The sequence below is a fragment of the Dromaius novaehollandiae genome, chromosome 9 (genome assembly GCF_036370855.1).
Source record: "Dromaius novaehollandiae isolate bDroNov1 chromosome 9, bDroNov1.hap1, whole genome shotgun sequence".
Classification (NCBI taxonomy): domain Eukaryota; kingdom Metazoa; phylum Chordata; class Aves; order Casuariiformes; family Dromaiidae; genus Dromaius; species Dromaius novaehollandiae.
In genome coordinates, this window is record NC_088106.1 from 29147131 (window position 1) to 29170898 (window position 23768).

At 40.6% G+C, this 23768-nt stretch overlaps 1 protein-coding gene across 2 annotated transcripts in view; it reads left to right on the forward strand.

Annotated features, from left to right (window-relative positions):
* The window catches only part of VPS8 (VPS8 subunit of CORVET complex), an 85803-nt gene that overhangs the window by 1030 nt on the left and 61005 nt on the right, over positions 1-23768 (forward strand). For both annotated transcript variants that reach the window (XM_026100544.2, XM_064517059.1), the window contains exons 2-14: positions 359-427; positions 1777-1907; positions 3610-3703; positions 4625-4657; positions 4868-4922; positions 14241-14365; positions 15944-16030; positions 17037-17104; positions 17752-17905; positions 18004-18063; positions 18933-19040; positions 20569-20649; positions 21684-21854. In XM_026100544.2, coding sequence (XP_025956329.2) covers positions 359-427; positions 1777-1907; positions 3610-3703; positions 4625-4657; positions 4868-4922; positions 14241-14365; positions 15944-16030; positions 17037-17104; positions 17752-17905; positions 18004-18063; positions 18933-19040; positions 20569-20649; positions 21684-21854 — 1236 coding nt within the window. The remainder of the gene's footprint in view (positions 1-358; positions 428-1776; positions 1908-3609; positions 3704-4624; positions 4658-4867; positions 4923-14240; positions 14366-15943; positions 16031-17036; positions 17105-17751; positions 17906-18003; positions 18064-18932; positions 19041-20568; positions 20650-21683; positions 21855-23768) is intronic.

The following is a 23768-nucleotide window of genomic DNA, read 5'->3' on the forward strand; positions in this document are numbered from 1 at the left end:
TGTAACTAATCATTCAAAGAGAAGATCCAGTGTGTCAGTGCTCGTCTGTATTAGAAAGGCAATGTAACAGTAGTGGGGCTCTTTGCTGGAAATGGAAAAAGGCATTTGAAATCTCAGGTCTGGGTGCAGGTCAGAGAACTATTTTACATTTTTGAAACTTATACTTTTGCTCTATCTTGTAATGTCAAATTTCAGAGAAGACATTTTGAATAAGAATCTTTAGTATGTGGTGGTGACTTTTTGGTAAGAGAGTAGATTGGAAGGAGTATGCACGTAGTTGCTTTTTTCTTTTAGTCGGAAAGAAGTTTGGAAGGCAGAGTGGGCAACCTAAGCTCAGTCTATGGTTTCTGTTGTCCAGATTGATGACAAAGAGTTTGACATTCCTCAAGTTGATACCCCGCCAACGCTGGAAAGCATCTTAAATGAGGTGAGTGGCCTATCAGAGTTGCAGCCAGCTCCATTGCAGGGATGTGCTAAGATGAGGCAGCAAGTGCTCTATTGGCTGTTGTTGGTTTTTTTCTGAGAAGTGAAGTTGCATAACTTCATGATTTCCTGAAGCTAATGGCTGGCAAAGTGTGTGTTCAGTAGAATAATTGCTGTACAGTGTGTAATACTGAATTTTGTTTTCCAATCAAAATATCTTTGGCTGAAACATAAAGGGTTTCCATCAAATTTAAGCAAGTTCAGCTTTGGGTTTGGGTAGTCACCTGAAGACTCTGCTTTGTATTAAAGGTCAGCATTGTCAAACAATGTTGTTCTTTTTAGCTAGCAATAAATACAAAGAACACTGGGCAATTTCTAAGGTGCAGGAAGAGGTGAGAGCTAGACAGTTCATAGCTCTGTTCATATTTTCTGTTTCACATATGTGGCAAAAGTAACTTCCTGTCCCAACTTTTGATGTTACCAGTACTATGTTGTAGGGGAGAACTGAATTTCAGTCTCACTTGTACCCAGTATGGTGCCTGCTTTATGAGAGCTAGGTGAGTTCATGATCTGAGGAAGGAAAAGAGGGAGGACAGCAAAGTGGAGACAAACTCCAAAAAAACAGACTTTAGCAAGCTGAGGGAATTGGTGGTTGGACTTATTGGGAAGCCAGTATAAAGAGGAAAGGAGTTTGGGAGAGGTGGCAGTTCCTTAAAAAAGCTGTATTAAAGATACAGGTGTAAAGTGTCCCAAACAGATATAGTCTAGAAACTAGTGGAATAGCCATTAGTGGTTTTCTGCCTAAGTAAAAGAGGATGTGGAATGCTAATGTATCTGTATATGTCCTCCTTCTGGTGCCTTGCGTGAAGGTAGAGTGAACTTACTAAATTTGGGTAATACCAAACTGGGGGGAGATGCAACCACATCCACATTAGAGGACAGGTTTAGAATCCTGGAATTCTTGAACTGGAGAGGTAATCTGAAGAAAATGCAGTTCAGTGCAGACAAATACTTACTCTAGTCTTACCCCAGTGCTATTCATCTTGGTGAGTACAGGATGGGAATGACTGACTAAACATCTTCTGAAAAGGTGTGACAATATTAGATCATGTCTGGTGAAGGAAGATTGAATAACTTTCCTTTCAGTGCACTTCTGTGATCATTATGAGTTCTAGATTTTCTGTAGTAGCAGTTCAGTAAAATAATAAATAGTTCTGTTCTGGTATTTGAGAATATCTCATTGTCCTCCGCTTCTTGATTTTTCTGTTTTATTGATAGACTTTTGCTAATGTTCCAGTTAGGGTGTTGTATAATGTGAATGCTTAGCAAGCTGTGGTGATTCTCTTCCTTCAGACTGATGATGAAGAGGAGTCTTTCATTTTGGAGGATCCCTTTCTCTTGAACATCGATAACACAGATACGCACTCCTATGACACATCTTCTGTAGCAAGCTCTGACAGTGGGGACCGGACTCACCTGAAAAGGTACTACTGGACTGATACCCTGGGAGGCTGGTTGATTTCTGAGGGAACATTCTTTATATAGGTTAAAAAGGAATTCTCCTATTTTGAGTGGGTAGAAGGGCCATCCTAAAAGCTAAGAACAGTTGAAACTCCTGTTAAGGCCACATTCTACTCCCTTCTCCCCGAGCTTTCCTCTGAGCATGCAGTCTGTCTGTCGCCTGGGCAGGAATGCTCTCATTGTGCACGTGGATTTTGTTTCCTGCTGTTATATCACAGTGCTGGAGTTCAAGGGGGATGCTGCGAGGAGTCCAGTGAAGCTACTTTTGACAGAACAACGTTATTTCTTCAGGATCGAGTAGACAAAGATGGGTTTCATTTTTGCACAGAAAGCTAGAAAGCCTGCTTGAGCAATAAGTGCATTTTATGGGGAAGGATTATTAAAATTTTTCTGTTTTTTAATGGGATCTTTAAACTCGAGCCAGGTTGGCTTTAAGAAAATCTTTTAAAGATGTATCTCATGACTTCCAGAGCCCGCAAGCAGTTGATAGTGTTTTTAAAAGGCACGTGAGTTGCTGTTGCTCCTGTAAATGGAATTTGAATCTTGTCATCTAAAAGCAGCCTGGAATGCGATAGTTAGCCATAATGCTGCTGACTTGTCTCATTAGTTATTCAAATTATGGCCTGATCCTATACTCTGAGCACTCCCATGGCCACCTTATATAAGTACTAGGTGGCCTTCGGCATCTCTTAAGCTGCGATTGTTCTGTCATGAGTAATTGCATAGGATGTAACACACTCTAAGTGTGACAATGTGTGTTGGCATATAGTGGGTATACTGACTCACTCTCCTTTCTTTGTCAAATAAGATGGTTTATGTTGAACAAAATGTAACCTGGAATCATTGGAGTATTTTCCAGGCTTTCATACAGAGGGGTCAGAGAAACCAGGAAGTGTTACTGTCACGTTTGGGTGAAGCTAGTGGCAGTGTTTATGGGTTCTTAGCCATAATACAAACTGTGAATGACATGTTTTTGCAGCCTGTATGTGAAGCACATGTTTGTGTGCCTCTCAAGATAGGAACCAAATGATTTTTTCTGTTAGTTTTGCAAATTTGGCTTTCTAGTGCTGTGTACTTGGCTACAAAATTGCAGTTTACCTCCAAAATTTCCCTCTACTGTGTCTGTGCTATAATCTACGAAATACTCTTTAAAAGACTAACTGTCCCCTGGACATTAGTTCCTTTTTAAAGACATTTTCCCCATAAACAGAAGCATTTACCTTTTGTATCAAATCAGCTGTGTTTTAATTAAATGTCTGTAGTTTTCCCAGTGGTCTGTATTCTGCTAATGAGCCATATTCAATTGCGTATTTTCCTTAGATTTCCACCTGTAAAGGCTGAAACTTCCTGATTTGCTGGAGGATGAATTAATGAGCAAAAGTATTGCTTTCAGACTTTATTAATAGACTCTCAGGTTTGCAGATACATGCTTGAAACCGACAATTTGTTTGAAGGACTGTTCCCCCCGCTCCTCCCCAAATAATGAGTTTAAAACAAAATTTATGCAGGCACAGTGATGCATAGCAGACTTCTCAGGCAGAAGAATAGAAGCTGTGTGGGTTATATGGATGCATGCACAATTTATCTTCTGGTTTAGCTGTGGTTTAAACAAGGTTCTAAACTTTTATTCTGCTGTAATGTGTCTGGTCTATCTTCTTTCCTTAGAAAGAAAAAACTCCCTGATTCTCTCTCTCTTCATGGATCAGTTATACGGCTCTCACTTCTGAAAGGAATTTCTGCCCAAATAGCGTCTGCAGCAGTAAGTGTCTCTTTCTCCTGGTTACGTTCATTAAGTAAAATCTGTATGTGTTCTGATGTGGAGGGGTGTGTGTGTGTGCGATCTCCTCCTCCCCCCCCCATTAGTTCTGGTTAGTACTAGCACGTTCAGTACATAACCTACTACTAGTAATCTCTAACCAGCAGTGAATCAAGTACTAGCTGACTTCTTGCAGCAGTTAAATATCATTAAACCTGGTGGGAAATATTAATATAAAATAACAACAGTGCTATTGGTCTGCTTACTTAAAGATGCTGGAAACAAGTTTGTCTAATGCCTGCATCAGGTATAGAACAAATCCATCCTTCTGAGCTCAGTGAGGACCATGCACAGGCCTGGGGCCGTGACTCTGACACGGAATGAGAATGGAATAGAGCCTGTCTGTAGATTGTACTGCCGGGGGGAACTGACTGTTTGAGGTCAGAGTTAAGGTGATGATTTCTAAAGCATGTGATTTCCAAAATATGCAAGGCACATTTGTTAAAATAAAATGGAAATGACCCATCTGTGAGCATTTCTATGATGATTACGTGACCACAGTCTAAAAGTTGGTGTGCTGTAGCTAGTTGTTAATTGTGTTGTTGGAGGTATGGGGGAGCCACCAGAATGGGCAGCTAATGAGGGGTGCTTGAGAGGGAAGAAGAGGAAAGTAGTTGTATGTTAGATGTCTGTGCTATGTACAGTGAACAGTGAGGACCGTTATTAATTCTCCATTTCTGTGCACTTTCTCATCTCATCTGGGTGTTTCTAGTCAGTGGTTACCTCTGTGCTCTCTGTTCCTGGTGGGACTGTTAAAATGCAACTTGTGTTGATTTTTTTGCGTGTTGTAGCTCTAATTATTAGCGACATGCATAGAGCTGGGAGCTCTGCCTCTCTTACTCATAACTTGTCCTGTCTTTCTAGGACAAAGTGGATGCTGGCTTGCCTACTGCAATAGTAAGTATTCAGACAATTTTCAAATTCTGTATAGTTAGTCTTCATATAAATATGTTTAAACTTGTTTAAACAGTAATTTAACACAGCTGATAAATGCATCTCCCTTCTTGTCCTTGCTAAAAACTTTCAATTATAAAGGGTGGGAGAAACAGCATGAAAAATCTGGCTTCTGGCTTCTAAACTATGAATCTTTCTGCATGACTTTTTAAGGCAGCATCAAATCTGATAGCAGTGGGGACTTCCCATGGATTAGCACTAATTTTTGGTAAGTAAAAATAAAGCTTAAAAAAACCCCTAAACTTAAAAAGAAAAAAAACAGAAAAACTAAAAGAACTAAAAAACTAAAGAAAGAGCTTCAGGGTGGGTTTTTAAAATATTCTGTTTGTGCTAAATGTGATTTTGTTTCAGTAAAAAATTAAGTACAAATAATTATTTCAGTTGTCCTTATTTGTATAATTCTTCTTCTTTGGAGTTTGGCACATTGCTGTGACCAAATTTAGCCCTTTTGAAATGATCCATACCTCGTTGGCAATCACATAGCAAGGCTTTTCTGTGTTCAAATGTAAACTACTCTGTTTTCATGTAGTAGAAACTAGAATCAGTATACATCCATCTTGTACAGCACTGACACTCTTTTTCCCCTCTGCCATAATAGCTGTAAGGGTTAGTTGAAGTAAACTGTGTTTCTTGGGAAGCAGAACTTCTGAATCATGGCTACCTGCAGACTTTGATCATAGATTTCTTCTTCCCTGGCCCTCCATTACCCTAATCACCTGCCTGTCCTTTCACCCTATTATTCTTTTACTTCTCTTGTATCACCAACCTACCTTAATGTTTTTCAGCTATGTCTATTTGATTATCCATCTAGCCCACTAGGCAAGAACTGCACTTGAAGTGCTCCTATGGGCATCTAGTTGGTGCCCCTTTTGTCTATGCTGCAACAAGTTCTTAACAATTTTAGAAACTTCATTGTCTTCTTCACTTTTCTCTCAAAGTCGACTGAAGTTATTCAACAAACCAAAAGTTATGGGGAGAGAGGGTACAGCAGAAGAATGGGAAAGACTGACAGTGTAAGCCTCGCTTCCCAGGGAATCAAGATATTAAACTATTTCATGGCATTTGCTCAGTCTTGTATTGAAATATTTACAGGCTGTGCTAAATCTGCATGTCGATAACTTCTTATCTGCTACAGTCAAATCATGATCTTACTGGGTTTTTAGCGGTAGACCCTTGTGCATTTTCTAAGATTTGTCCAGTATGTGGAGATCTCTTTAAAACACATTTGTGCAATGATTAAGATTGATGTCTTTATATGCAGGTAATATAAACTTTATAAACTTAAAGAAGTTTATAAACTTTTGAACAAGAAGCTGTTCTCTGCAAGTGTCATACTAAACAAGTATTGTTTTAGCATCTTCCACTGCAGAAGGGGCTCCAGGAATCTGCATAAACATGTAAAGGGAAATGTGTGCTTGAGATCATTCTTATGATCTTTATGTAGTAATTTTTTTCTGTATTAAGGCCAGCTTAAGAGGATGGGCCACTGAATGCCTAAATGTCCAAGATGCTTAATGTGCTATGATATGTCAGTTGATGCATTTTTGTAAATTTTTTTGTTGTTGCGTGTGTGTTTTGTTTTATGTTTTTTTTGTTTTTCAGAGCACAGGTGTGTTTAAACAAATTTTTCTCTGTTACACTCTTGGTTAGTTTTGGATTTACTATTTTTTTTGGCCGTGATCTCTTTTAGGCTGAATAGCCTGTAGTTACCCGGTTCATCTCATGCCTTTAGAAAGCTTGACACAATGCCAGCTTCTCCTTATTTGAAATTTCCCTGGCGTTTATTAAAATAAATGTTGATGCTTTGAAGCACTTCTATGAGTACTTGCAACAAGGACTTGAAGCTTTCTGATCTCTTGAAATATATAAGGATACTGTTTATACAACCATGTACTGGGCTTATGTTATCATGAGTGCATTCAGGAGGCTCAGGAAAGTGACCATTCCCCTCTCTTCAGCACTTGTGAGACCACATCTGAATTACTGTGCCCAGTTTTTGTCTCCTCAGTACACAAAAGACATTGATGTTCCTGGAGTGAGCCCTGTGGAGGGTCTCCAAGATGATTAGAGGACTGAAGCACATGATGTATGAAGAGAGGCTGAGAGAACTGGGTTTCTTCTGCCTGGAGAGGAGTTGTGTAAGGGAAGATCTTGTTGCTATCTTCTACTGCTTTATAGGAAGTTAGAGTGAAGACAGTCAGACACTCCTGAAGGTGCATAGTCTTACGATAAGATGCAGTGGACTCAAGTTGCAACATGGGAAACTCTTATTAAAGATTAGGGGGGAAAAACATTCACCGTGAGAGGGGTGAAGTATTAGAACAGGGGTCCAGAGGAGCTGTGGAATCTCCCTCCTTGGGTATATTCAGAACTCAACAGGACAAGGCTCTGAGTAAGCTTATCACATTGGCCCTGCTTGGAGCAGCAGGGTTGGACCAGAGAGCTCCAGAACTCCTTTCCAACCTAACTATTTTTGTCCACACAGTAATTTAAAGATAATGAGAAATTTACAGTATGTCATCCACTTTAACATCTTCCACTTCCGTAACTGAACTTTTTTGTTCATCCCAGCTCTGTCAGAGCTGCCTGAAAAAGGGACAAAACCCTGCAGCATATGCCTGCTGAAGACCTTCTTTCATACAAAAAAAGAGGATTAGTGTTCTTGATTTGTTTCTTGTTCTGTAATGTAAACCAGCAGTTACTATCTGTAGGCCAATTAATTTTACTACTTTTTCTTATGAAAACACCTTTTTTTCCTAGATCTGTTTAATTAGGATGAGACTTACTCCCTGAAGTTTTAAAAGCTGTGTGCATGGCTTATACTGTAATTGAAATGTAAATGCTTTTGGCCTGCAAAATGTAGGACCTTATTCTGATTGAATCTGGCATGGTCTTAATTTTTTTTTTTAATTTCTCTGTAAGGTTTTGTATCATTAACAAATTTTTTAATCCTTCTTTTTTTTTCTTCCGTGTGTTTGGCTTTATGTAGCTACTTCATTTGTCTCCTCTAAGTCCATCTGTACCACTTGACTTGTCTACTTTGTCTTTTTTAGGCAGGGCTTGGGTAACTTTCATTCTGCTTTTCTTGGAACGCTTCTGTTGGCTCTTGAAAAATTAGCACAGTCTTCTGAATGGGGGCAGCTCTGAGATTGCACATCTAATGCTTGAAGAGCATTACTTTTATTGTGGGTTAGAATCCTCATGCCAACTCTTTGACATCCTGTGTGGCTTCTGCAAGTATTGTAGAAGCGTTGATGAGAAGGGGTGTCTGGAGGCCTCCAGTCATAGCTCCTGTTCAGAGCAAGACTATCGCCATCTTTGGGGCCAGGGCAGCCCTGGCTTTGTCTGCCAAGTCTTGAAAAGCTCGTGAGGATGGAGAACATTCTCCAGCACACAGACAGGCACACACACACTCTGCTGGTAACCTCTTCCAGGGCCGCACAACCTTTTAGGGGGAAAAGATTCTCCCAGAAGCATATCTAAACATCTCAATTGCGATTTGTGGTATTTGCCCTTTGTTACACCATCCGGCATTACTGAAAAGAGTTTGGCTGTCTTATCTTTTATCTGTCTTTCAGGTAGTTTATTTTCTGCTTCATGCTTTATTAGCACCTCTGGATAGTGACAGTTTTCTGTGCCTTAGGAATATGACCCTTAGCTCTTTCTGATTCCTAGTGCTGTACTCATTTGGATGATTATTTATATAAATGAGAGGAATCCCGTTTGGCAGTTGAATACTATAGCATTGAACAAATAATCCATGTGATGATCTTTCTTTGAGCATTAATAGCTAGAATATGAGTAGTGCTCTTTCTAGCAATTGTTCAACAATGAACAAATAACGTTTAGAATTTGTAAATACTTTTTTCTCTATCTTTCTAGAAGACCTAAGGGGTTGTTACCCAACTCAAAACCTAGCCCTTACACAACTCACCGAAATGTACCACTTTACATGGATATTTTATCTTCTGGACAAAAAATTTCTATATAGCTAAACTTGTTTTGATTAGTGTGAATGATTTGTTTTCTTTGTTGGCTGTAAAACTTATGGTTAGTGTCCTAAGTCTTTGTTGCGGTGGAGGGATAGCATGATATCTTGAGAAAATAGGTACTATAGGTACCTAACGTAATCATTAAAACTCTACTTTGGGGACCATTGTCATTGGTGTTTTTTAAAGTTGATGCGGAACTTGGCTGTCTGGCTGGCGACAACTGTTGAAAATACTTGTACCAGCTATGTCACTGTAAACTCCCAGTATTATTTCCTTTCTTTTTTTTTTTTTGTCTTCAGTACAATGAGGTCAAAATGTGAAAACTCGTTTTTCTGCAGTGACTCCGTATGCTTTTTAAGCCGCTTGTTTTTAAAATGCTTGCTCTCACAGCATTCTCTTAGTTACCTGAATAAATCAAAAGATGAAGTGTTAACAAAAGAAAACAGTCAGCAAAATCTGGAGGTTCTCTTGGGCTTTGAAGACTATCACATATGCCGTTCTTGATTCCTTTCCTTTATATTGATTTCTGGCTTTTTCTTTCCTCTTTTGACCCTTTCTGTGTGGACTGAAAAGGAAAAGGTACAGTAATACTGCACTGTGCACGTATCCTGCATGAACAGCTCTTGTCTTGCCCAGTTTGCATGTTGATGTGCTGGGTTACTCTGTCAGAGCTTAAGATGCCAGATAGGCAGTATGTGAGGCAGTGCTGTAACCAGTGAATAGATACACTGCTGGCCAGTCTGGGAATTGTTTTGAATGCATGTATATTATACTCCTCCAAATTTATCCTGTAGGAACAGCAGGGGAACAGGTAAATGTGCTGTTTGTAGTGCTTTAAGGTTGGACCCCTGTGTAGTTGTTTGCAAAGGTGGTGTTTCAGGGCAGGGTAAAGTAAGGCTTTTCCATGAAATGAGCATCCAGCTCTCTCTCCCTGAGAGCTGATAAATAACAGCACTGCAGAGGAGCAACATGATTCTTCAGACTGGTGAGAGGTATCAGTTCAGAGAGCCATGGGCCAGAAACTCTGGAAGACCCCTGCAAGCGGACAGCCTGCTTCTGAAAGCCCTGCTTGTGTCCCAGCCATGCACATGAGGAGGGAGCAGGGTTTCTAATGTGCCTGGCTGAAGGTGGTATGACTTAACCCCTACTCTGAGTGATCAGTTTACTGGCTCAATCTGAGGGCAGGGGGGAGGTTCAGCGAGCCCTGGTTTAGGGGACAGCTGTTCTGTTACCAAGAGTGGTGGTGTCTGCAGCCTGATCCATTAGCTCACCGTGGCTGTGTGCTATCTGTTGTCCTCCTGTTTGCCAGGCCCAAAGAAGGGTGCTTCCTGGGAGAGTGTTTACTACTACTATACTATACTAATAAAGGTGGGAGGAAAGGATCTAATCTTAAAAATTGTAATATTTGGGCAATTCTGCAGGAAACAAAACAAGTCTTTTAAAGTCAGGAAAACCTTGGTTTAAGAAAGTATTCTTGAAGAAAACTTCGGTATCGACATGCGTGCCTTACCTCTGCCTTGCTTTGTATGAAAGACTTAAAAGTATATGTTTTAAAGCTCGTTGAAGCTAAGTATAGTGGTTTTTAAAACTTCATGTGGGATGACACTTTTGCAAGAAATAAACACTTCTGGACTGTTATGGTTGTTCCAGTGTTCTGCTATTCTGTAGAGGTGGCTTATTCATATACTTTTATTTTGTTCTTTTTTGTAGAGCTGTATCAAAATGCCATCTAGTTTTGACTTCAATCTGTTGAGAGTAATGCCAGTAGTTACAGCTGGAAATTTTAAAGATGAGGAACTGTTTTATTTAAATTACGGATTTAAACATATTTTCTGATAACTGATAGCCACCTATGTTTCAAGTATATGCACTAAGCTTTTTATGCTTAATCCTAAATGTGCCTTAGTTCAAAACTGATGCTATTCATCTAGAAAATCCTCAGCTTGCCATTTATAACTTTTTGCTTTAATCTGTTTTTATCACTCTATAGGAGCTGATTGATTCAGGCAGCTTGCTTTGTCTTTGGATGCAATTTCATCTGATCTTATTTGTGTTGGTTTATTTTTTTTAAAAAATCTAACCGCTCCTGAGTGCGTGTCATCTTACTGGCTGTAAACATGAACAAGTATTGACACATGTTTCTCTGGGATTAGCTTCCCAAGTTATTATTTCTCAACTCTGAAAATCCAGCTCAGGCATACAATGGCCACGTCCTTCTTAAGAAAGACTAACTAGAGTTGTACAAAGCATTTAATTTGCATGCGTATCTTGTTTTGTTTCATTTAGTTCAAATTGTGGAGGAGGAAAGGAGAAAGTGGATTTGAAAGTTCATGTGGCGTGCATGCAAAGATGCAAAGCTGGATTGAAAGTAGTAGTGCTTCTGCAGCTCCTGCCCTTTTCAGAAAGAAAGCTGTGAAAGATGCTCCTTTCGTATGTCTTACAGGAAATAGGTTATTGATTCATTAACCAAATATAAAATGTGTTAATTTAGCGACTGGATCTCTGTTGTTATGGTGAGTTGGAGGGAACAGAATGCAATTCACACTTAATAGCAAAAGCTGCAATGTTCAACATTTTTTATATATATTTCTATGGTTGGTAGATGGTCTCTTTATAAATGAACTGCATTTCCAAACCTCATGCAGTGCAAGTTAGATGTCTGCTCTTGGAACAGAAGCATTTATTTGGGGCTTGAAGGATGCCATTTGGAGCATATCCTTCTGGGGAATTTGTTTTGCAGCTGTAGCTCTGTACTCTCTGATCTTCCACAGAGATCTTCCAAGAGCTTCTTTACCTGTTCTAATCTGCTCCATATGCAACTTTGTCACAGTAGTGTCAAGACATTTTCTAGTAGCATGGCAAAGGATAATTTTGTTTCCATCACATGGCTCTTGCTTTCATCTTATCCCAGTAAGGAGAACTGTATGCAGAGCAGTGGCCTTGTTTTTCAAGTGTTTACAATGTCTCGTGCTTTCAAAGAGAGGTGGTGGCTGAAGGAGTAAACCTGGCCCCCTGGAGAAGGCGTTCTGGATTGCAGTAGCTGCACGGTGTCAGACTGGCCTCCAAGATGGCTCTGCATTGTGCTTGAGTGGCAAGTGTAATGAACTGCATCCTTCTCATCTCATTTCTCACTGTAGCGATACTGAGGTAGTTCCATACTCCTCTTATGTACTTAATGAGGGCAGTAGTCAGCAGTATAGTCCCTTGAATTGTATACATCCTTTGCTTAATTAAACATGAGTGTTAAGGCTTATAAAACTTAGATCTCTATTTAAACAGTGACTTGTGTGACTGTCACAGCTTTTAGAGCTGCTTCTGTACGTGTATAATCAGCCAGCTTGAACCCTCACATGTTGTTTGGTTTCCAGAGAACTTTGTCTTAAGAATTCATTAGCTTTCCAAATTAACATGACAAAGTAGTGTTTTACATAGTTTTTGACTGTGAAAAATCTTCATCTACCTGTAACTTAACTGAAAATTTCTTGCAACAGAATGGTTTCTTTATGGAAAGCTTTAAAACACGAACAAGAAACACCTGTTTCCGTTTGAAAATGCCACCCCCTTGTTCTGTGCTTGGCATAAGCCATACTGCGAAGGAAGAAAGGGGAGATGCTCCCTTCTCCTTGTAGCATCAGCTGCCATGCTGGGAAGCTTGCTGGGGGGCACAACAGGGCAGGAGTGCTTGTAGGACAGGTGGCCTCTTCCAGAACCGCCTGGGCAGCTTGTCATCTGATGAAAAAATGGCAGTTGTCATTGATATGGTCAACCAAAGACCCCTTTCTTTTCTTCCCTCAGATTTCAAGAGTAGAGTTCTTCAGAAATCACAAGAGTCCTCTTGCCTCTGGGCACCCATAACATATGGTATCCTCCCAACCACTGCTTTCATTATGTTTTAAATCAAAGCTAACGTTGTTTTCCATATTTGAACCTTCCTTTTCATTTGCAACACAGAGCAGGGTCTTTCTGTCTCTGCCACAGCACCCTGTCTCATTTGGTGTGCAGGATGAGTGGTGTTTATTACGCCCTTTCTATCCCCACCCCTCTGCTATCACTCTCCAGATTTTGCAGGAAAAGAGAGTTTTTTACTTTCTGCTGAGCCAGTATTTAATATACCAGAGAAATTTATCAAGGTGGATACAGGAAAACAAAGAATAGAGTAGAAAAGGTATTTTAACTTGGCCCTAGCTTGTTTCTTCCAAACCCAAACAGTGCTTTAGAATAGTCCATGGGTTCAGATACTCCTCTTCTTCCAGGGTTTCTTTCATCACTCCCACTAGTGTCTCTTGATGCTGGCAGAATTTGAAAGGTGAACCCTATTGTGTGCTCAGCCATGAATTTGTCCGTGCTACAGAAATGCATCTGTATTGAGAAAATGAGAGAGACCTATGTGCTCTGTTTCACACCTAGCACATCGCTAACCAAGCTGCAACTTCTATGGAGAAGTGTACTCTCTGCCTTGAGCACTTCCTCCAGGGGATTTCTGGTGTTATTCCCCTTCCGTGCTAAAGGTGCAGTGCATGCGCAGAGTATTATGATGATGCTTGCAATATGTATTCATTTCCCTGGTCTGTATTCCAAGAATCCTCACAAAGCATCTTTTCTCCTTCCTCAGTCACTCAAAAGCAACAAGAAAATGAAGGGAGGAGTGAAAAAGCAGCTCTAGAATGTTTGTTTTCTGAGCTGTTCATGAGCATTGTGCCAAAGACAGGCAGAGGCTTATTATCATTTATAATGTCTTGAGTGTAGCATTTGTACAAAGCCATTTTCACCCACTTGTGATGAAAAGTTTTAACAGCTTAGAACAGAGGTGCCTGCTGTGTGGAGTAGCAGATGGGATATGTCCATGTAGCAGTCCTATCTCATAGGAGGTTGTGTAGGCGTTACCACCTGGTTTGCAGTAGCCTGTGTCTCATGAAAAGAAGTTTTGTTACTGTGTTGATCATTGCTGTTTCCTTTAAAGTAAGAGGTATATGCACTAGAACCAATAGAGTATTTCGACTGTGCCATTGCTTTGGGGACACTAGTTCATTTTTACTCCAGCTTTTTCAGCAAACCCAAGGAATGAAAGTTACATAAAGCTATACTTACCAAAACCCTGTGTTGGAGATCTTTAGGTGATGTTCGAATCAACATAAAGACGTACAAGACTTTGAAAGCAGAATTAATTTTTTGTCATCTTCCTCGCTCCCACTTAAATAAACATCACTGTAGAATAGTAAAAGGAAAGCTAGATATTGCTTTGATTTTTTTATAGTAGCTTCTCATTCACCATGTAATTCCTTTCATTTCCATATGCCCTGTGCCTGTTTTGCATTTTCTAAAATAATTTTTTTACTTCCACACAAGACAGCATCACACTATCTCTGTACTAACTTGTGTCCTGATGCTGTAAACTCTTCTTTAGGAGCTCAGCTATAAGCCTAAGAATGGTAAATGTATGCCAAGTGAATTGTATGTGTAAGTGACTGCATGATATTAATTTTAATCATTACTCTTTCTTTCTGTTTAACTTCTCACTAATTATTCTGTTCTAGATCAAAACCAGGCTCTTCGGCTTTGTCTGGGCAGCACCGCTATTGGGGCTCAGTATGGGGCTATCTCTGCTCTCAGTATCAACAATGACTGTTCGAGGCTCCTGTGTGGCTTTGCAAAAGGACAGGTAATTCCTATAGGATGAAACTTATCTAGTGCTGTGTCCTTCTGCAGACTGCTACCGAGGAACTATCTTTATATGGTCCAGAAGTGACAACAAATCCAAGCTGAGTGCACACAGTATGTAGCTGTTTGATTGTTTCTGTGCTGAGAAGCAGCATGCATGGCTTGACCTGCCCAGGGCCAGCTGATTCATGCGTACAGCAAGCTGGCCAGACAAATGGGTTAGGGTAGGTTTTTGTGAAGGAAGTGGGTGATACAGCATGTGGTGGAGGAATTAATTCATCATTGCTGGTCATGACATAAGAAAGTCCCACTCCTGATAAAATAAAATGTGCCCATCAGTAGAACCACCTTAGTCTTTCTAGGTCAGTTTATAAGATCTATGCTTTGTAATTAAAGCTAGTTTTTACTGTGGTGATGACTTGAAAGGTATTTATTCAAATTCAGACCTAGCCCCAGAGTTTATGGCTACTGAAACCTTAATTCTTTTGTATTACTGAAGCAACGCAGCTTCTTGAACTTTGGGAAAAAGGGGTTGAATCTTCTGTTGCCATTTTATGCCCCTTCTCTGGACCTAAGGAAAGATAGCAATTCCTGAACAAAAGTTATGGGACTAAAACTAACTGGATAGAAGTTTACTTGGTAAAATTTAGGACCGTGAAATAAAGAGGTCTGCTTCATTTTTCTTTTTAGTTTCATTTCCCTTTGCTCCTTCAGCTCTCACCTTTGTACTAGATAAAGCACACTCCAGTGCCTGTGATAGGGCTAAATCACAGACTGCTTCAGCACATGTAGAAATACAGATTTTATCCATGCAGAGCAGTGGCCATTTTAAAATGATACTCAAATAAAATATTTCAGAGCAGCAGTTCTGAATTGGTTGGTCTATGACACTTTGACAGATGATTCATAGAACCATATTAAATGATATTTCCAGTAAAAAGTTTGATTCAAATTGTAATTTCAACTTTTCTGGGCTAAATATTCCTCAGTACTGCAGTAAGTAGTTTCGGGCTTCTTGCCTCTTAGTTGACAAATTGCTTGGATTTGATTTCCAAGAGCAAGCCAAGAAAACCAGGTTCTATACTCCTAATAACCTGTTACAGTTGGCAAATGCAGGAGCAGAGGGTTCACATGTTCGTGGTAGCCTTGGAGATGCTTGCGTTTCACTAGTGGTTATTAGCACAGAATGTTTAATTGTTCACTGCTTCTGTGAGAGAAAGAAATACATTGAACCACTTTGAACAGTGGTATGTTGTGGCAAAGTTATCCTGCGCTCTTTAACTGGGTTATCAGACAGATAGCTGTGAAGCGAGTGTGTTTGCGCAGATGCTGAGAACTTTGACAAAGGAGGTAATTCAGAGCTATGAAGATAGCTTGTCAGTGAGAGTACAGGCAGGCAAAGTGAACTGCTTATAAAGGTAAGTTAGGAACAAGTCACAAACCACTTTTATTTGATGTGAAGACCTGCTAACCCAGGATGATGTTGAGAATATAGAAACTTGTTAATATACTAACACACCAGGTGATGGGGAGAACTTCTTGGCAGCAAACACTTGTACTGAGAAAAATCTGTTTGCAGATCACAATGTGGGATCTGGCCAGTGGGAAGCTGCTACGATCAATAACAGATGCTCATCCCCCGGGAACAGCCATTTTGCACATCAAGGTAACAGACATTGTGTACTCCTTGAATACTACCTTTTATTTTTCAAAGGCTCGTGTTCAGTCAGATTTACTGTCCTTATTTTTATGGTACTTTTAGATTTACAGATAAGAATAACTGCCTGGGACTTATATGGCAGTAATATCCAGAGGTGAGAAAAATGAACAGAAATTCTATTTAAGAAAAGAAACTGAAAGTCTTGAGAGCTGAAATCACAATATGGGCTGTGAGTTGTAGGGGGCAACTGAGTTTGTTTTAACTCCCCTCTCTCATGCCAAAATCTATGAAGAATTAGTTATTTTAAAATATCATTTCTCTAAAACTTGCAGTGGTTTGAACTGGGTACTTGTCTTGACCACCTTAAGACTTATGTGAGTTCACAGTGTATAAAGTAGCTTCTTTCTGCAGTTTTTCAAATAACCTTTTGGGGAGGACTTGGGCTGAAAGAAAATTCATCTGTTAGGTATGGAGTGATAGATGGCAATTGTAAAATTTAAGACTATTGAAGAACACAAGACTGATGCATTCGTTCTCACCAACTGAAGATAAGCTAGCAAATGAGCTCTGGGTATCTATATTAGGTGTTAGTCCACACTCATCTTTTCTGGATGTGGCTTTGGTTCACCATAATATTGTCCTCGTACATAGATACTCATTTCTGATTTTGTGTGTGGCTTTGCTTTGTGTGGACCCCTGCCATCAGAGAGTTGAGCTGTTCTAGTGGTAACACGGGTTTTGGTATGCTATAGTTCTAAACCGGGATAGAAAGTGATGGGACTTTGGTAATAAAATCTAGCAGTAAAGCTTGTTGGAGGGATGAGGGAGAAATACAAAACCTTGCATCTCTTACACATCATAAAAAAGCCAGTACATGTTAGAAGTGTCTTTCTGGTAGATACAAGGAATGTATATTTGTGTTCTGTTAATAGTGCAATAGCATGCATTCTTCTAGACATTTCTTCTGGTAGTCTATTTCTTAGTACAAATTTTAATCTAATTGTGTGCTCAGTTTACAGATGACCCGACACTTGCAATTTGCAATGACAGCGGAGGCTCCGTATTTGAACTGTCATTTAAGTAAGACAATAACTCTTAACTGAAAGTGGCAATACAAGCAGCTAATGCTGGGTCATAGGTTCTAAAGCCAAAACAAAAAAGCACGTGAACCAATAAAGCTACTGTTTGAATGTTGAATATACAGTTTAGGGCTGCAGTATAATTGAGTACAGCTGAAGCAAGATGCTATCTGGCTGTGTAACAGTCAAAGAATAGCCTAAGTTATTAAGGTATATGTGTATTGGTCCAGAATCTTAGCATTCTTTGGCTCTAGGTAGTTGTCATAAAAGTGCTGCCTCTTGGTTTTCCATGTTTTTTCATTAGTGAGAGCTGCCCTGCAGTAACTGCTTGTTCTCTTCTTCTTGGGCCTCTTCAAGAGAAGGAGGATGTGGGACAAGGAGGAAGTATTGGGCCTAACAGTCTAAGGAAACTAATCATGTCAGGAATGGCCTAGAGTTTGCTGTTAAATAAAATCCTAAGGAATTCTTGTTTGTACCTGAGAAGCTGTTTAGGACTGCTTCTAGTGACGTTCTAAAGTAACTCCTGGAGCCATGGAAAGGGCTCTTTAAAAAGAATGTTTATGAAGGATCATGCTTGAGGTTTCTTGGGGCTGTCAGGCTGATCTCCTCTTGATGGATGGTCACCAAGATGATTTCTCTTCTTTCCAGGAGGGTAATGGGAGTGAGAACGTGTGAATCTCGATGTCTCTTCAGTGGCTCAAAGGGGGAAGTTTGCTGTATTGAACCATTACATGCAAAAGTTGAGCTGAGAGACCATCCTATTACTCAGTATTCACTGCTGGCCATGGCCTCCCTAACAAAGGTAATTTGTTGCTTGCAGAAGCTTTTCAGGAATTCGAAAGGAGAAGTTTTCTGGTATATACTCAAACATTTTATTTTGCCTTTTTGTTTTTCTTGAAGATACTTGTCATTGGCTTGAAACCATCTCTGAAAGTGTGGATGACTTTCCCCTATGGTCGTGTGAGTAATGAAGCCGAATGCTTGCTTTTTGGATTGCAGCCACAAACAGTTCTTATGGTGAAGGGGGTGAGATCAGGACCAGGAGTTAGATTTTGCTACTTTTTCTCAGCACATGGTAAACTCTGCATTGTGGGATTGCAGGGGTAATCTGTGGGCCCGATGTGCCAATGCTGTGGGCAGAGAGGAGGTGAAAAGGCTACTTCAGGTTGTACCTCTGCAGTGATGCTGACTTCTTCCAGTAAGTAGAGGGGGAGGAATTCAGGAGTGTCTCAGCTTCACCTCTTCCCTGCTGTAGCTTGGAAGCTCCCACAGGCGGGACATTGACCTGAATGTGGCTACAGTTGCCTTGGACTCGGACGTTGCTCTACTGGGTTTCTGTTTAGAAGAACTGTACAATAAAAACCCTGATTGCATGGACAGAAACAGTGTGGAGTTAGTGCTGGAGTTAGAACACTAAACCTGTCTTCTGAACTCTGACTATTCACTGGTATGATTCCTGAGAGAAAAGCAGGAGAGGGAAGCATGGGCTATGTTGGAGTGGGAGAATGGAGGAGAAGGCACTATTAGCAAGCTGCAGCTTGCAACAGTCCATCCATCCATGTGAGGCTGGATCTGCTTTAAGTAGCCAGGATGCAGGTGTTGTTCTGAGTGGCCATCTACTTTGCCAAGAGACACACGTTGCCTCTAAACCATGTTGTGGGACCAAACAACACAAGCTACAGCTCATCTGTCAGCAGGCCAAGAAATTGCTTTATGGCCTGTGTATACATGGCAAAGTTGATGAGTAGAAGCCGATGAGCAACACATGTCCTGTAACTAAGGCTCTGCCCTGCATGCCTTAAATACCGGCTGTGCTTTTTGTCTCTCAGATGGACCCTTCTAGTGTCCCTCTTCTGGCGTGGCACTTTGTGGCTGTGCAGAGCTCCGTGAACCCCATGCTTGCCTTTTGTCGAGGAGACGTCGTTCATTTTCTTCTGGTGAGCTTGGATGTTATCTGCTGCTTTTCAGATAATTGCTGCTTTTTCAGATATTCAGTTCATTGAGCCTTTGGCTCAGTGAAATCGTATCTTCAGTGCTAGGGATCTCTGCAGCTTGCAGCTGGCTTGGGAAAAGAAACTGGTTGGTTGTTGCTCTGTAGCAAACATTGGTGCACTTCCCTGAGAATCTGGAGGCCTGGACTTTACATGTTCTTGAAGGAAGTGTTGATCTGGGGCTCATCCGATTTCCACTGGAACTAGAAGAATTTGGATCGTTTCCAAGAGAGCACCTGAATTTGAGATGTTATTTTATTTTTCTCCTTAACATGTAGGTCTGGAGAACTTGTATAAACCACGAAGAGGCAACTGCTTTGTGAAGTCCTGTTGGCATGTGACTTTAGGCATCCTCTTTTTGCTGTTTAGATCTACAGAAGTTATACGTGCAGATACAGCTGTTTGTAGGCAGTTTCATGTCTGATTTCAGTATGAGGAAAAGTGCATAGGTTTCAGAAAATCTAGCATTTTGACTTTGGAGTGCTGCATTTAGTTCCCAGCTCGGCTATAATCTTGGACCTTGAGCTATGCTCAGGCACTCAGACATTGAGCTGTCTGGGTTTCAGGTTCCTATCTGTAAAATGGGATTAAATCCTCTTTCTCATCTATATTTTTTCTAATGATAAACTTTGGGAGAAAGAAAAAGCTGTATATTTAAGGGGAACCCATCTTGCTGGAGATGTGTGTGCACACAGTATCACCAGACCCGTGCATTGTGCTCAGCTACGGCCAGTGGTGTGGCTTTGCTTATAAGTTATTAAACAACAGCCATGTTATATGAATTCAGAACCCTCTTGCTATACTTCAAGTTGTCCAAGTGTAAAAAACCCTTATTTTTTGTTATAAAATGTTTTATTTTTCAAGAGAATGAATCAAAGCTAGTTTAGCATTAGCATTCTGTAGTGCTGACTTCTATGAGCAGAGAGTACAGTAGTCCCTGCATAGGCAGAAAGAGGGCCCCTGACTGAGAGTTGTCTTGCAGCATCTTCCTTCAATTCAGTAGTCCACTGGGGCTGAGCCTCTGGAGAGTCAGTGAATAAAAATCAGTCCTCCTTCAGGGCTCTCTGAGTGCTGGAAATTTGCATCTGTTCTAGAAAATGAATTTCCTTATATAATACACAGAGGGGGAAAAAAAAATTCTTTGAACACATGGTGCCTGCTTGTGCCGTTTATGACCCACAACTGTTGTAGTGCAAATAAATGATTAAAAATTAATCCAACAGAGGACATGTATTTTTTTCTTCTTGCTCAGAGACAGTCTCCTACTACTTTCTCACTTATATTATTACCTTTGAAAGTGGGGGAATTACATTCCATGTCGGAATGGAACCACATGCAGTGCTAATGCACACTCAGTCTGCTTGTCTGAGGGGAGTGCCAGAATCCTGGAGTTGGTGAGATGTCCTCTTGGAGCAGAGGCTGAGTTAAAAAGAGTCTTTGAACTTAAGTCAGTCTTGTCTGATTTCTCTTTTAGGTAAAGAGAGATGATACTGGTGCAATACATGTCACTAAGCAGAAGCAGCTTCATCTACACTATGACCTCATCAATTTTACTGTAAGTCTCAATGCTATCGAATGGTTAAATTTTTTGCACTGACTTTCTGTTAAATGGATCTTAATAAGCCTTAGTTCTATGCTATTAGCTTTGCAAATCTGGCATAAGAACTGCCTATATTTATCTGGATTTCACTAACTGAAAAAGATCTTAAACTGGGATTCATGGAAAACTAGCATAAGTGAACTATCAGTATCTACTGAGTAAAAAATCTGTAGCATGTAGGCAACCTACTGGCCTTTCTTGGGATGGGGGGGGAGCCTTGTTAAGGAAGCTTTTTTCAAGAGCCAGGGAGAATCTGGCAAGAAAGATGCCAGATTCCAGATGCATGTGCCTGCTAAACCACCATCATTCTGTTTGATGCTTTTAATAAAAATAAAAAAATAAAAAAAGCAGCTGAACTCTAAAACACTTTTATAGAATACAGATAATAAAACATGAAAGGCCAAAATACCAAGGTGAACATCCAAGTTAGCTGGAATTTGAAGATTGTCAACAAATATGTTTGAGCATTTAAAGAAAAAAAATGGAAAAAGCTTTTTTGTTTGCAGGGCTTTGGTCATGAAAACGTAAATTATAGAATATGGCTGACAGGCCTTGAGTTAAACTTAGATGTACTATTTCTCTTTTTTAATGCCAGCATGCCTCTTAATGCCATATTTACCTCCTAAGGGATTTGAGAACAGATTGGTGTAGTTGTCAAGTTTTTGAGACCTTTAATAGAAGGTGTGCTAGAGCATAAATAGTGCACCAAGAGAGCAAGAACTCTGGTGGATTATGATTTTTCTGTTTGTGTTTTTGTGTGAAGAAGGTTCCTTATGATATTTCTCAGTGTTAAGCTGATACTCCAAAAGGAGTCTCCCATCTTTACCTTTGCAGTTATACATGGGTGCTGCTGTGAAGTGATCATGTAACAAAGCTGCTAGCCATCCTAGAACTTAAGACATTGATACTCTGGAATATGTCCAGAGCCTGTTCAGTCAGCATCTAATTGTATGTGCATGGCTGAAATCTGCCTTTTGTTGCCTTTTTAGTGGATAAACTCACGGACAGCAGTGCTTCTGGACAGCGTGGAGAAGCTGCATGTGATAGATCGCCAGACACAAGAGGAGCTGGAGACCATAGAGATCTCAGAAGTTCAGCTAGTCTACAACAGCAGTCACTTCAAATCACTGGCAACAGGGGGCAATGTCAGCGAAGCACTGGTAAACACAAATGACCTGTAGCCCGCTTGTGTTAGCTAACTTTGTTTCAGACATGCCATAACTGGGGGAGCCTGGAGCTTTGGAGAAAAGGCTTTCTGAAGTATCTCAAATATCATGTGATGCTGATTTAGCCACGTAACAGTTCATGTTTCCTTTTGTGCATTGCTGTTATTGGGAGCTTCTTTTAAGTTGCTAAGCTTTGGAATACTCTGTATAGGAAAAAACTTAAGAGCTTTACTCTTCAAGAGATTCTTACAGACATTTCTGCTTTAGGCTTTTGTATGCTATGGATACTCTGCTGTAGCAGCACCTGTGCAGTATGTGCATTCCTCTGCCCTTCTCTGATAGGTGCTCATGGATGGGTAGAGAGTAGTGCACATGCTTGTTCCCTTGCTTGCCTGAAGTAAGAAAAACATGAATGGAAGTTGCAACATTTAAACTATTGCATTTCCTACTTTCCCCTCTTTTCTTAATCTGATTTTATTTTATTTTGACTTTATTGCTTTCATGACTGTAACTTATTTTTGTTGGACACTAGCCCATGTGGTGTTTGGATATGCGGCTGTTTTATTCCTGAAGTGCATGGTAATTTCAGTGGCTCCAGATGGCTCCTGTAATCTGTCTGTCTTCTGCAGAAGACACATTTTGATGTGGCATTTCTGCTGCCTTAGTGCTGTGGAAGTTTTTTAAAGCCATGGTTGTGGGAGAAGGTATTGCTTTCAGTAGAAAATCAGTTTCTGTGTTTGGGAAGCAATTACCAAGAGCATGCAAAGGAGAGGACCTTGTGTCCATGCTTGCATGGAAGACAACTGTGGTGTATCCCAGCACCGGGAGGACTTGTAGCCTCCCTATGCTGTACTATAGGTAGCCTAGTGGTTCTGAAAGTTCACGACTGGAAGATCTGGTTCCTATTATCAAACTTCTGCTATCGCCCTCTGAGACTTGCTGTCCCAAACAGCTATTAGAAGGCGCTTGTGGGTCTATAGTCTGGATCCCCAATTCCAAGCCCAGCATAACAATCATGACTCATCTTCAGAATCCCAAGGAGAAGCACCTTCCATGCAGGATGGCAGGGTTTCACAAGAAACCTATCTGTCCTAGTTCCCTTTGAGCACCAAAGAGCAGAGTGCTTCTTTCAGCCTGACTGGCCAGATGCCATCACAAGTCCTCGCTGCTTTTGCATCTACATAGCTGCTGCTGAACTATCTTTCTTTACTGCATCTGCTTCGTGCTGCTAGTGTTGCCATCGTTCTTTCTGCCGCAGGTGCCTACTGAGGAAGAAAGAGTGGGAAGGTGGAGCTGAGCCTAAGAAGTTAGCTCATGTGCTGCCTGCTGCATGGTTTGGTATTGCCAGATGCAACCTCACCAAACGTAGCTAGAGACTAGCACTAAGGTGGTAACTGAGCTCTCCTTGCTAGGATGTGTTATTATTTAGGGCCTGTGACTCAATTCCAGAGACTCTGCAGGGTCCCATGGAGACATTATAAGTGGGAGATGTAGAGCTGAAGTCTATTATTGCCATTTTAAAAGACTATGGATACAATACAGTCAGTCTCTTTCTTTGCATTTCAATAAGAATTATGAGGCCACCTATTCCAGAGCAGTTCTGAGCCATGGACCGCTTTTGATGGGGAGCTTTGTTTTCATGGCTTAGAGGATTGGAAAGATACTTTTCCCTGTGATAGTTCCCCAGATACTCTAGAAGGCAAATCATAGCTAAGCCTGCTGCTCCTGTAAAGAATATTCTGGTTGTAGAGATGCCTGGATTTGTGGCTGAAGATGCCAGGCCCCATTCTCCTACTGCAGCATCTAAACAAAGGTGCGAGGAGCATCTGCTATTTTGGCCTTAGGTTTTGTGTTGAACAGGTTGGAGTGTTCTTACAGTACTCCCTGGGATGGGTGCATTTTTCAACA